This window comes from Aulostomus chinensis, chromosome 12 (genome assembly GCF_037954235.1).
Source record: "Aulostomus chinensis isolate RoL2024-O1b breed Wild chromosome 12, RoL_Achi_v1.0, whole genome shotgun sequence".
In the NCBI taxonomy this organism is placed as follows: domain Eukaryota; kingdom Metazoa; phylum Chordata; class Actinopteri; order Syngnathiformes; family Aulostomidae; genus Aulostomus; species Aulostomus chinensis.
The window spans coordinates 21,577,877-21,593,026 of NC_141331.1; the positions used below are offsets into that span (position 1 = coordinate 21,577,877).

General features: G+C 39.5%; 1 protein-coding gene across 1 annotated transcript; it reads left to right on the forward strand.

Moving 5' to 3' along the window:
* Window positions 1-311: 311 nt before the first annotated feature.
* Window positions 312-5,372, forward strand: hsd3b1 (hydroxy-delta-5-steroid dehydrogenase, 3 beta- and steroid delta-isomerase 1). The gene is made up of 3 exons (XM_086220791.1): window positions 312-673; window positions 2,581-2,745; window positions 3,615-5,372. The coding sequence occupies exons 1-3, from the start codon at window positions 523-525 to the stop codon at window positions 4,421-4,423; spliced, it is 1,125 nt and encodes a 374-aa protein (XP_086076917.1). The 5' UTR covers window positions 312-522; the 3' UTR covers window positions 4,424-5,372.
* The last annotated feature ends 9,778 nt before the right edge of the window (window positions 5,373-15,150 follow it).

Consider the following 15,150-nt stretch of genomic DNA (forward strand, 5'->3'; position numbering starts at 1 on the left):
TAAAAGAATTTTTAACCCTTTATCAAGCAAGGAACTATAAATGGTAACTTCAGCAGACATCGTAAAATGGCACTGCTCAGTAAGTCGTTCCACCACCTTATTTTCAAGTATTTCAACAAGTGCCAGATAAATGGTTACTCTAAACCTAAATATGAAACATTCAATACTTTGCAAAGTTCAACAGTTTCGTAGATAAATTCACAAAAAATCCAAGTTAGATGATTTACATAAACAAAAGTGTGTGGTATCTCACATGCTCAAACTATCCACCCCCTTTATATTCTGGTCAAATAAAAGGTTACATCCTCCAAACAGCAGCTGTCCTTGGCATATAGAGTCCAGCCCCTATTTTGTCTTGCTCTCACGCTTTACACTCCACCACAAAAAGGCAGAGAATCTGAAAAATCTTAGATCACAGAGGTTAAATTCTTCTTTTGACAGCTAAAAGCTTGTCAAGAGGTCCTCCCAAAAGCTTTGGAAGTGAAGTTTTCTGTGCTCATCCTTAGACAGAATTCCACCGTAATGTCTCTTAGCAGTGAAGTGTGTGTGGTGACGGGAGCCTGTGGATTCCTGGGAAAGAGGTTGGTCAGGCTGCTGCTGGAAGAAGAAAACATGGCTGAGATTCGACTGCTGGACAAACGAGTATTGCCCCGATTTGTGGAGGCGCTTGATGGTAACAAAAAAAAAAAAAGAAAAGGAAAAAAAGGCACAACAATGTTTAACTCGTTTTCTGCAACAGATATGGCTGTGTATCATCTTTAGAGAAAAAAGTTAAGTAAAGTATAAATCTAAATGTTTAGTCTGAGTTTGATACATTATCTTTTAAATTGGAGCTCAAGTTTAGTACCAGTCTTTTTTTTTTTAAGTTTTACAAAATCAAGATATCACTTTTTTTTAAATGACCTTCTTTTACATTTGCAAGGAAGCATGTCAAATTTTTGGGAAATACACTTATTTCCCATCTTCCCCAGAGCCAGACCAGAGGGTGGAAACCATCTCCTCTGTGTTGTATTTCGAAGTTGAGACTCTTAGTGATTGGCTGACCGCTAGTTGGCACAGTGAGTGCTGAATGGTCTGTGGACTGTGTAGCATAACTTTAAAAGTCACCAAATACACTTTACACCGTATACCCCAAAATGGTTTGTGCTTGCTTAAATGCTACAAGAGTGTAATGGTACATTCACAATGAAATTTTAAAAAAATTGAAATTGCAAGATTTTAAAAGCTTTGGTAACAACAACAAAAAAATTGTTGCTGAACTTTTAGAGAGGATGAGGAGGATTTCCTTTGGATTTCTTCTGGACAAACCAAGATCCTGAAACAGAGTACACAAAGAGAAACCAAAGGTTCCGGAAAATTAGCAAAGAAGACCCACAACTATTTATTGCGCTAAGCAAACTAGTTGTCAACTGGTTCGTTCTGGTCTGGTGTGGGTCTCAGCTCCCTGATTCACACACAGAGGAGAGATGGACTGTAATCTTGTGTGTCTCTGGGGAAGACAGATAACACCTACATTTTCCAAAAGGACTGTTTTCCTTTAATCTCAACTACAGTAGCAGTCTTTGAGTGAAATAAATTCAGAATTCAAAGACACAAGAAAATAATATCAATTGTTATTTCTTATACCATGGTCTGTGTGAATACTGGACTTTGATTGGCTGCCAGAGGTCAGGTGGGTGTAAATTATTTCCTGCTTAACACTTACCCTTCTTCTAAATTAATGTGCATTATGAGCTTGAGATTTTAAATCAAGCTTGATTGTTGCCTTATGCCATAAACGTGAATGTCACTTTTGTAAGTTTCTGAAATTTTTTCAAGCAAATACATGACCATTTAGATGTTCAATATGCTGTCAGTTTATCCAGTCAATAGCAGCTCAGATATTTGCTAAAATGTTTTCCGAGCAAGCGGCATTCCTCTAAAGAAGCTGACATAGCAGTTCCATCTGACCAGCAGCTTCCCTTAAGTGCCTCTAAGAGTCTTAGCTCTGCCCATTCTCTGGAGGGACAACAGGATACAGCCATCATCTTCTCTGTTAGTCGATCTCTGACTAGATTGATATCCCCTGAGTCATTTGTTCAAATACAATAAAATATAATACCATTTATTTTGATACTGTTTACATGAATGGGCAGGGGTTCTGCTTCTAGCTGCACAGAAATAGAGAGAGACTATTTTTTTCTTTCTTGTTTTCAGGTCATTTCGATGGCCCATGCTATTTCCAGGAAGAATGGATGACTTTTTCATTGCATAGGAACCATTATGATAGGGGAATGAATTTACAAGATAGTCGTCAAACCCTGAGATTTTACCTTGGATACAGAGTTTGAAAAAACACAAAAATCTAAATAATTAATTATTGTTATTTTGTAAGCAAGTGACTATTGTATGAGTGGATAATGCCCTTCAAGGTGGCTGTTATGAGAAAATTAAAGGAGTTCAGCAGAGGCAGTGTCAAGCTCCCGGTTGTCCATTAATTTGGGTATTACATACGCATAACTGACACCTGGTCGGACATTATCCCTTACATAGACTGTTTATGTTGTTCATTATGTTAACTGTTGATTTGATGTGTGTCAGGCTGCAGAGGTGACACAAAGGTGAGTGTTTTTGAGGGGGACATCAGAGATGGTGAATTCCTGAGAAAAGCCTGTCGTGGTGCATCAATCGTCTTCCACATCGCATCCATCATTGATGTGCAAGAGTCAGTGGAGTACAGTGAAATGTACGGAGTCAATGTCAGAGGTAATGTTGTACAAATACAGTACTTTCTTTTTTAATGTAATCAGACATGTACAGTCCGTACACATACACAAACTACCATTTCAAAATGCTATTATGACCACTTTGACATCTTAGCTGCTTTCACCTTAGTTAAAGTGCAAAACTCACCACCACCAGCTTGATATGCTACAATGCTTGAGGCTTCAACTAGAAGGTCGCAGCATGTGTTTTGCACTTAACATTCAAAGTAATATCTATCTTGTTTTCAACATCAGTACATTATTCTTCTGCTAATAAGTCAACTGACATTTCTATATGTTCTCTTTGTTCTGTACTTTACTTTCCCATTATTTGGTTCAAGTTATATTTGCCATTTTCATCTGCTTAAGCCTGCAATACACAGGGCCTGCCCATCGTGCATAATCTAAATGTAGCAAGTCACTGAAGTCATTCTAATCAGTTGTAGAACGTACATTTACCACGTACATCGTGCAAGACACTGTCTTTGTTTCCTCCTATATACTAAATGCCAATAGATGCTCAGTTAAGCTGAAATTCAGGGTGACATCAAAGTTGGGCTCAAATCATTCCATGGACAACTGCATTACTAAGAGAGTTGCATTTTCACTTGACAATGTAATTAAGGAGCAATGCATGTGTCTCCCTTAGTGAACAATGAAAGAGTAACACAGCCATAGCTATTGAAACAATATGAGCAGTGGGTTTGAAAATGACTACTGCATGGCTGAAAATCTAGGCTGTACTAGTACTGTACTGTAGGCTTACTGTAGGCAGGGTAACAAAGGGTTGACTCTCGAGGAAATGTCACAGTACTTGTTTCACATAACATTATTTTGAGTTATGTTATCAAGAGCATCTGTACTTTCTAGGAACGCAGCTGCTTCTGGAAGCATGTTTTCAGGAGAACATTGTGTCCTTCATCTACACCAGCACCATCGAGGTGATGGGGCCAAACCCCAAGGGTGAACCTCTAATCAATGGCAGTGAGGACACAGATTACAACTGCTCTCTGAAGTTTGCCTACAGCAAGACAAAGAAGGAAGCTGAGCAGATAACACTTCAGGCCCATGGCGAGATGCTCAAAAACGGAGGTCGACTGGCCACCTTGGCCCTTAGACCTATGTACATCTATGGCGAGGGCTGTCGTTTTCTCCTGGGCCATATGTGTGATGGCATACGAAACAAGGATGTGCTCATCCGAATGTCTCTCCCAGAGGCCAAAGTGAATCCTGTTTATGTGGGCAATGTGGCTTTAGCCCACATTCATGCAGCCCGCAGTCTCAAAGATCCAAAGAAGAGAAAAGAGATTGGAGGAAAATTTTACTTCATTTCAGATGATACACCACATGTGAGTTATTCAGACTTCAACCATATTATGATGTCACCATTAGGCTTCCACATCCAAGATAAAATCTTTCTGCCTCTCCGCCTCCTTTACATGATCTGCTTCATAATGGAGATGATATGCATGATGCTCCGCCCTTTAAAACACATTGTCCCACCTCTAAGCCGGCAGCTCCTCACCATGTTGAACACACCCTTCAGCTTCTCTTATGAGAGGGCTAAGAGGGAGCTGGGGTATGTCCCCAGATACACCTGGGAGGAGGCATGCAAATGCACCATTAAATGGCTTGCCTGCAGGTTGCCAAAGGAAAGAGAAAGAATAAGGGGCAAATGAATGTAGGTCATTCTTATTCGAAAATAACGTTACTGTATAACTAAAGCAAAATATACATTATGTATTCAATACTATTTTTAGCATTTATTATCTTGCTTTTCGCCATGAATTACATCCTTGTGCAACACAAAAAAGTTTAAACAAAGGGGAAAAGTGTATTTGATGATTTTTGTCTGAAGTATGCTATCTTTTCCCTCCATAACCATTCATTGTACTAAACTAATAAGTTGTCAGCTGATCTCTAAAGAGGGCTAAGCTCCCTACTGCCAGACATGACATGTTCCTTTAAACAATTTTTATTTTCACGAGTACAATAAGAAAATATATAAAGAAAAAAGTTATGCAAAATTATATCAATGCAAGTTAGCGTTCAGAATTATAAATAAAACTTTTCCTCAAAGGACTTTCATGAGGATAAAACAATCAGGAGACAATCATAATCAAGTTCTTAAGAAGTAGTCTTTTTGAAATGGAAAAATTGAGGTTGACAATGATAATGCAACAGTTTGTTTTGTTGACCAACCAAACTATCTGACCTTGTTTGAATGTGCTGACTTTGAGCTATTGTCACCTGATCTAGAAGTCAACCTCAGAATATGTCTCATTCCTGAAATCAGCCTGAAGGAAAGAGAAAGCAGGTGTATTAATTGCTGAAGTATTTTTTTACCCTGTGACATGTTTGTTATTTTGTATGCCCCTCTAAGTGTTTAATTGTATCTTTCAAGATCTACACTGATAAAGTTTTATTTTTCACCATTAAGAGTCATCTGCCTGTACACATGGAGGATTTGACTGAGATAAGCTCAGATCAGACTGTATTCACACTGTTTCTTCAATGTTTTTGGATTTGTATATAATTCTCAATGTGATATAAGCACTTAATCCTGTGACTAATCCAAGATTTAACAGGCTTCCTGTATGGTAAAATGCTATGTACACTATTAAAGTTTAAAAGATGATTGTCATTGCATATTTTTATATATCATGTAAGTTTGTTTTAATTGTAAGAAATCTTCAAAGAAAAGTCTAGGTTAAGAATAATTATCTAAATGCTTTGGCATTTTTTTTTGTATAAACAAGTCACTGACAAGATGGAAGAATTCTAGAAAGTAATCCCTGACACAGATATCAGTTAATCAACCAGTCTTCATGCAGAAGTCACTCACACATTCATAAAATCATAGTTAACTACAGGTGCACTTGCCAATTAGCAACAAGGGCAGAGCAAATAAGTGAAAAAGCATAAAGCTTTCATCAGGCACTCCGACTGAGCCGAGGAGTATTGTTAAAAAGCCTTTATTGAGTTAGGGCACATCGATATAAAATATTCTGAGCGCCAACTGGTTTCAACCACAGCGAGTCTTCGTCAGGGCGTAAAGACAAGTAAGAACCCAAGTCAGGTGCACTGATTGCTTATATCGCCTACATCGCTAGCAATCAGACAGTCAGTCCTCACATAACACAAGCATAAAAAAACTTCTACAGCCAATCATCAGGCAGGACAGGAGTTACAATTATAGAAATAAATGATATTTTTTCAAAAAACATGTAGACTTTTCAAATAGCTGCAAAAAATATGCAGCGTTGAGAGAATGTAACAGTATCAAAGCATTCCATTATCATACAAACAATCAAATGAGTAAATAATTATCTAAACTGTGATGAATCCATAAAGAAGATATAAATATATATATATATATATATATATAGAGAGAGAGAGAGAGAGAGAGAGAGAGAGAGAGAGAGAGTGATGTCTAAACTGAGGAAGGAAAAGAGCCAAATTATACAAACAAGAGACACATTTATCTCAATCTGAACATGAAAAATTTAAGAATTTTGGGTATAAAAATACATATTACAGTACTTATAAAGCAGGCCATAAGAGAGGTGTGTCAATTCTGATACATAATTCAATTAATTTTGAATTAATTAAAATGATTAGGGATTCAGAAGGTAGATATCTCTTAATACAAGGTAAAATTAAAGATAAGCTGGCAACCCTCTTTTGTGTATATTTACCACCACAGAGCAATCAAAGTGTCTTGAAAAGGATTTCTGATTTACTAACTACAGACTCACAGGGGGTACTAATCTGCGCTGGAGACTTTAATATGGTAATAAATAACAAATGAGATACCTCAAATAAGAAGAGACTTGCATCCTCACAGTCTATAGATGTGTGGAGGGAATTGCACCCTTTTGACTGCTCTTATACTTTCTATTCATCTCCGCACACAGTATACTCGAGGATTTCTTTTTCATGTTTCAAAATGACAGACACAGAATTTTGGAAGAAGACTATCTGGAGACTCAACACAAGTCTACTTAATAATCAATCAGTTATACAACAAATACAATCTGAAATCAAGACTTTTCTTGAGTATAACTACAATGGGGATGTGAATCCGAACATATTATGGGATACATTGAAGGCAGTGGTAAGAGGCAAACTGATATCACTTAGTACTGCAATTAAGAAAGCAAAAGAACATAAACTGAAACAACTCAAAGGTAAGCTAAATGAACTTGAGAAAGAACACACTGAGAGCCAGACACCTTGCACACTGAATAGAATGAAGGAAATTAAGAACCAGATCATGGACATATACAAAGAAGATTTAGAGAAAAAATATAAATTCTTAAAACAATCTCATTATGAGACGGGCCCTAAAGCTTCTAAGCTACTGGCAAAGAAACTAAAGAAAAAACAGACTACACAATCAATACATAAAATAAAAGACCTTGGGACGGGACAGTTACATAATAATCTAGATGAAATAGATTCAGTTTTTCAAACATACTACAAGAACCTTTACACTCAGCCCCAACTAGAAAGAAAAGAGAATTTTTTTTTCTAAACGCCCTAGACCGACCCTCAATTGGAGATCAACAAATTAAAAAACAGTAAATCACCAGGAAGTGACGGTCTGCCAGCTGAGTGGTATAAGGTCTTCAAGGAAGAAGTGATTGATACATTATTAAAATCTTTCAACTGGACACTTGAAAAAATGTCAATCCCGCCTTCGTGGAATGAAGCAGTCATTATGGTACTCCCGAAAGACGGCAAGAATAAGGTCTCGTGTGCTTCATACAGACCAATATCTGTTTTGAACCAAGATTACAAAATGTATGCGTCTATCCTGTCAAAGAGGTTAGACACCATCATCCCAGACTTAATTGATAGCGACCAAACTGGCTTTGTCCAAGGCCGTCAAACGCACACTAACATAAGATGCTCTTTACAAATAATACAGAATATCACAAAAACAAAAACAAAAGCTGTACAAGTCAGTTTGGACACTGAAAAAGCTTGCGATTGTGTTAACTAGGAGTTCTTGTTTGCAGCACTAGAACGATTTGGTTTTGACGAAAAATCTATTAAATCATTAAAACTCTATACTCTGCACCTACTGCAAGAATTAAAATAAATGGCCGCCTCACAGATCGTATAAAGATTGAGAGGTCAACACGTCTGGGGTGCCCGCTTTCACCGACCCTATTTGCGCTTTATATAGAACCACTAGCGCAAGCTATACGAGAAAACGATAAAATAGAGGGGATTTTGATAAAAGACAGGGAACATAAGATAGCCATGTATGCGGACGATGTCTTATTATTTATACGTAACCCTGATATATGTCTCCCAACACTGCTGGATCGTCTCACGGAATTTGGTAGATATTCAGGGTATAAACTTAATATCCAAAAAACACAGATATTAGCATTTGATTACACCCCAACTCCGGAGTTGAGACGGGAACTCCCTATAGACTGGTCTCAGAAGGTGATTAAGTACCTGGGAGTCTGGTTAACACACTGCTCAGATGACTTATATCAGAAAAACTATGCGTCAGTTAACAAAGTGATTAAGGGAGATCTGAATACTTGGTCAACACCTTTACTGAGTTTTAGTGCTAGGATTGAAGCTGTGAAAATGTCGATTTTGCCTAGACTACTATATTTGTTTACATCCCTCTCTGTCGAGGTACCGTCCACCCAGTTCTCAGAATGGGATTTACAGATCTCTCGATTCATTTGGAGTGGGAAGAAACCAAGGGTGAAGTATAGTTCACGAACCAGGAGTAAGGGAGAAGGAGGTTTTTCTCTCCCTAGCTCTAGGGATTATTACCTTGCAGCTCAGTTGAGAATAATAGCCCTCTGGTGTGACAACAATTATGAGGCAAAATGGAAAGAGGTGGAGGGAAATTGCAGGGGATCCCAATTCAGGCTATGATTGCAGATCGCAGGTTGATGTTAAATAATCAGGAACATTTGTGTCCTCACACTGTTTTCACCCTACATACATGGTTTGGTGTCATTAAAAAATTTTGTTTATGGTCCCAGTTGAAACAGCTGAGATGGGTGGCCTTCGACACAGGATTTATCCCAAACTATTTTGACTCAAGATTTAAGCTCTGGCTGAGGAAAGGAATAACAGCTTTCTGTAGAATAATGGAAGGAGAAAGGTTACAAAGTTTTAAAAAAATACAAGATAATTACAATCTAGAAAGACAAGACTTTTATAGATACCTACAGGTACAACATTATTTTCAAAAAGAGATCCATACTGCTGAGATTTTGGACTCCAATAAGACAATTCAAGTAATGGTTCAAGCTTATACTAAAGGTACCAAATCAATAGTTTCAAGACTTAACCAAGGTATTATTGAAAACTTGGGAAATACCACAGAATATATTAGAGTAAGATGGGAAAAGGATTTGAGAGAGAGAGCATAACTACTGAAAAGTGGGAAAACATGTGCAAGACTACCTTTTCTACAACTTGCTCTATGTACTGGCGTGAATTCAGTTGGAAGAATCTTGTGAGATATTTCATTACCCCTTAAATGAAATCATATCTGGCAGCTTCACAACAAAGATGTTGGAGAGGTTGTATGGATGATGAAGCAAATCACCTCCACATCCTTTGTAGTTGTCCTAAGATTAATTTATTTTGGAGAAATATCTGTAAATGTCTACAGCAAATTCTTGGACAACAGATCCCACCATCATGTTTAATTCTCTATCTAGGTGACTTACCAGGAGAGATGACAAACAGTGACAAATACCTACTGAAAATCCTGACTGTTGCTGCTAAAAAAGCAATAACTCAGAAATGGCTTCAAAATTACCCACCTACCGTGGATGAATGGCTCTGAACTGTTGAACAGATCCATGAGATGGAAAGACTGACATTCCTACTATGACTGAAAAGCGATTTGTATGCTGCAAGATGGTTAAAATGGACAACATTTCTGTATGTGCGAGAACATAAGTGATGGTTTATTTTCTCCTTCCTGCCTGACCACCCTGACTGTTCCCGTCTGCCCAAGACAAATTAATAAATGCTGATGTAACCTATAAAATTGTTATAATGACGACATGGCAACAACTGTTCTGTACTGTGACTGTTATATATGTACTATGTGCTATTGTTGAAAAATAAATAAAAACTTTAACTTAAAAAAAAAAAATTGTTGAGATGGTCTCCTCCTCTGATTAGCCCTACACTTCCAAGTGCTGAGCATCTCTGGGAACTCTGTCCAGACTGTTGGAAAACCTAACACAATCTCACATCCTATTCGTCAAAGAATGACATTTGGTCAAGTCCCCCAAGCGTCCACTGCCAATGTGGAGGGTACCCCTTTGTGGCCAGCCGACGTTTGAGGGTTTTTTTCAGGGTTTTCCAAGACATCACATGATTGTCTCCATTATGTTCTCATCCATTTCTACCAGTGACACCAGACTCTGTCTTATAACTTCCTCTTCTGTCTGCTTCTATGTGCTTATTTATTGAAAATTCTAAGTGTTGTGAGGGTTAGGGTCAGGGTAGTGGTTAGGATTATGGTTAGCGACTGGTTATCGCCACAACACAGTCTTCTTTGCATGGAAAATCCCCTTTCGTAAACATCTGATGATGACAGATTTGTGTTTCTATGTTGTCAAGCCAAGTAGGGTACCCTAAATGTCACCTGTGGATGCAGGGGGACTTGACCAAACATTATTTGTTGACAAATAGGGGGGAGACTGCATTGGAAAACCATGTCAGGTGACCCCATGACACTCATCAAGAGAATGCCAAGAGTGTGAAAAGCAGTAATCACAGCAAAGGGTGGCACACACACACACACACGCACACACTTCTCCTTTGTTCTCTTTATGTCACATTATAAATATGTGGTTGTATTTTAAGGTTTTTCTCCAATCAGAATTCAGCTAACTTCTGCTGCCAGGCTTTATGAAATCTGCCTGAGAGCTTCAGAATCAACAGTGCAGGCGTATGTGTGCTCAGTGAATGGTTATATACTGTTAGTTGCGATAGCCAGTCAGATCACGAGTTGGTGACAGTAAAGCCAGCTAGAATGCCTCAAGTTGAACGTGACATGTACACGTCCTGTAACTGGATACTCACTTGTGAGGGTCTGAGCAGAGGCAGTGCTCTGCAGAATAATCAAGCTACACCTTGAGACTGCGAACTGACAGATCAAATATATCTTGCTTTTTTTTAACCCACAATGGCTGAAGGAGGAGAAGATTTGATTGCAGATATACTTGCAAGGCCATCATCAAGAAGGACCTTTCAAGAGAAGTTAGATCTTGTGAGAGGAGGACAGCCGACCCTTAGCTTGCTAACTTGTCACAGGCAGGGAAAGGGTTTGTCCACCACTTTCAGTCTAGTGACTATGAGTGGCACCCTGGCTAACAGCTTCAGAGGGATGCTGCAAATTGTTCTGCTGGGATTGCCTTTTGTTTGCTTGGAGCTACACTGGATTTGTGGACCTAAATTGTTTTACCAAGGCAGCAGCGAAACACCAAAGCACGGCTGAACATCATGTGGAACTCCAACACAAACTCTCTTGGGCAGTGCTGCTGAAGATGAAAAGTTGAGAGATGGGTGGCCTCTTTGTGCCTGCCAAAAAATAAGGCTAGTGTTAAGTTCTGCCCGGAAGCTCCTTTGTCTCTGTGGCTTTTGGACACCAAGTAGTGCACAGTCACAGCGGTAGATCAACCATGCATTAACAAGAGCTAACATGATGGTATGCCAGAACAGGTAGAGACACCATTTCCATGACCTCATAAGGTACTTGTACTGTACCTTGCAATGCATCCATCAAAGAGGTCCATCCAAATGTGTTGTACTCCTTCACAATGTGTGGCCTGTTGACCTCCACAAATGCCTTGTCTGATTTGCTCCAGCATCATGCTTTGTCCTGGGGCTCAACTGCACAGTAGGACGAGATCAGGGTAACAGATTTGCTGTTGTGCCACTTGACAAAAACAATACTTTCCCCCTTTTCCACCCTGGCATCAATAGATTGTTCTGCAAATACTTTGTTGTTTTGGTTTGATGGGAGAGTTTCGCTAAGCTTGAGCACTACATCACCTCGCATGCCCAGAATTTTTTTTTTTTCACACTGCCACCTTCACAGACTTCAAAATCACAGAGGAATCCTGAGGTAGAACAGCTGCCCCTAATTTTCAGTCCCCAAGAGTGAGGCTTGCCCTTCACATATTGTCATACTGGACTGTGTATCCCTCTGAAGGACACCATTTGTTCATCAATGGAGTTGTACTCTTCTGGGGTGATTTCCAGGCATTGTTTGCGAAACAAACTGAGCCATGGGCAGATCTTCCAACATTTTTCCTCAGCTGCCCTGTTTGACAAATCGGTGTTGTCAATAAAATGTAGAGAAACCGGCAGTTGCGTGACATCTTGTCAGCCACAATGGAACACCTTGTGTCATTCTCCCAGTATGCACGATTTCCCGGTAGTTGGCAAAGACCCATTTGCAGGATTAAGGCCTATCAGTATTTTAGCTCTTTGATAAGTAGTGTTAACATTGTTGTGCTTTTCAGATTTTTGTACACTAAACAAATTTTTCTGTTCCTTTAGTAACTCAAGCATCTCTGGTGTTATGAACTTTCTGAAATACTCAAGAGGAGTACAAAGTTTATCTGGCGGAAATGTAAAACTGTTTCAGTTGTTGTAAAAGACTTGGAATTAGATTTCTGCAATCTCAGAAATGTTCGATCTGTACTTTTCAAGGAGTTATAAAAAGAAAGTTGAAGAAAATTCAATTCCGTTTTTGTCCTTTTCTTCTTATAACACACAGTTTTAGGTATTTAATTACATAGGAATGGTAAATACTTGACAGACTTTGAAAGTTCTACTTCTCCTGGAAAAAAGTGTGTAAATTAAATCTGCAAGCGTTGTTAGGGCCTGAGCCCACAGGCCGCGTCCTTGACACCGGCCTGAATCCAACGGTGTCTTGGTCAGATCTGTAGGCCTTGTAGTTTAGGAGATAGAAGCCTGAGTCTGATCAGAGAGTGAGAGCAGAGCTGAGAGCTGGCCCTTTAAGAACCCCTCCCCCACTGCTCTCTGCTGTCTGTGCTAGAGTGGAGAGCAGAGGAGGATTGTGACATTTGTAGTGTGTCAAAATCAAATAGCTCTGCATATGTTGGGCAAAAGTGGAACATGATACCATATTTTTGTCGGGATTTTTGTCAGAAATACAGTGGTGTGTATTTTGAGGCTGTGGGACATTTAGTTTACATGTGAGAAGTGAGTGTTTGAGAGTATGTACCATGAGAGCAGACAGGTGCCCCATTGGTTTCCATTGTAAGGTGAAAAGTGTAAAAAGTGAGCATATTGAGCGTGCGCAATATGTGCATAACGTGCATAATCTAATTTCAACCAATGAACATGCATGAAATTCGCTGAAATTTGCCGGTCTGGCGACACATTCATTAATCCAATAAAACAACAACAAAAAAGTCTATAGCGCCACCTACGGAGTCACACAACTAAAAAAAATTATTTAAAAATAATTTGCAGTGCTATAACTCCTCCCACAAATGTCCCACAAACATGGGACCAACACCGTTGGACTTGTCTCATGAAGATGCAACATTCATACACTCTGACCCCTCACCTATCTACAACAGAATGTCCACAAATTGGACAAAACTGTCAAAATCAGGACTTTTTTTACTCCCCCAACAAAATCTATCTTTTCCTAGAGCATTAATGGTATCGCTTCAGCGAATTTCATGCATGTTCATTGGTTGAAATTAGATTATGCACGTTATGCACATATTGCGCACGCTCAATATGCTCACTTTTTACACTTTTCACCTTACAATGGAAACCAATGGGGCACCTGTCTGCTCTCATGGTACATACTCTCAAACACTCACTTCTCACATGTAAACTAAATGTCCCACAGCCTCAAAATACACACCACTGTATTTCTGACAAAAATCCCGACAAAAATATGGTATCATGTTCCACTTTTGCCCAACATATGCAGAGCTATTTGATTTTGACACACTACAAATGTCACAATCCTCCTCTGCTCTCCACTCTAGCACAGACAGCAGAGAGCAGTGGGGGAGGGGTTCTTAAAGGGCCAGCTCTCAGCTCTGCTCTCACTCTCTGATCAGACTCAGGCTTCTATCTCCTAAACTACAAGGCCTACAGATCTGACCAAGACACCGTTGGATTCAGGCCGGTGTCAAGGACGCGGCCTGTGGGCTCAGGCCCTAACAACGCTGCTTGCAGATTTAATTTACACACTTTTTTCCAGGAGAAGTAGAACTTTCAAAGTCTGTCAAGTATTTACCAATCCTATGTAATTAAATACCTAAAACTGTGTGTTATAAGAAGAAAAGGACAAAAACGGAATTGAATTTTCTTCAACTTTCTTTTTATAACTCCTTGAAAAGTACAGATCGAACATTTCTGAGATTACAGAAATCTAATTCCAAGTCTTTTACAACAACTGAAACAGTTTTACATTTCTGGAGCTTTCTGAGTCCATGTTACAGGCTATTATGCTGTCAATAGCTAGGCGATTTTTACTTTAGCAGTGGTAGTCTATAAAACAATTCCTGAAGACAGAGACCCACATGACACACATCACACATCCAAGGTGTGCCTTTGTGGAATGATCCATTCACAATGGCAAAAACTACAAAACACGGCAAAATACACAGCAAAAAAATTAGCCAAAACACGGCAAAAACACTTCAGGAAAAACTATTATTTACAAGATTCGGATTTATTTACACAGAATATACCTCGAAAACTTTCCTAAACTCCAAGAAACCGCACCAAAAGTATGTTTGAATCCTCCGCTCTGTCACACAAACGTCGCCTACTGCTGCCGCTCGTTTCTTGCCTCTCCCCACACGGCACTCAGTCATTACCATAATGCATGTCATATCATCGGCATATCCATCACCGTTTCACAGCTTTCAGGGGCAGTTTGAATGATTAAAATTGCACAAAGTAGCGCGGAGTTACGGTAATTTGAAATACACTTGCGCAGCGGTGTCACCGGTGATCAAAACCTGCTACGAGACTGTTCTTGCTGTCAATGAGCGCGCACAATATGCCGGGGGGGGGGGGGCTGGGACACTGTTTAGTGTGTGTTTTTAGTGCTGCTGATGTGTTGCTCTGCCGAGCAAACATAATAGGGTCTTCGCCTGAAGTACCTTCAGGCTCAGGCCCTTATGATGCTGTCAGCTCCAGCTTGCTCAGGCACTGCTCAGGTCCAGTACATGTTAAACCTCAGCCTCAGCCTGGATATACAGTAGTGCCAGGTCCTGTGAAGCACCTCCTGTGTAGTGCCAGCCTCCACCTGCTGAGTAAACTGAGGTCCTTCAGGGTTAGCAGGGCCCTACTCCAGACTTTCTATGATACAGTGGTGTCCTCTGCAGTGTGC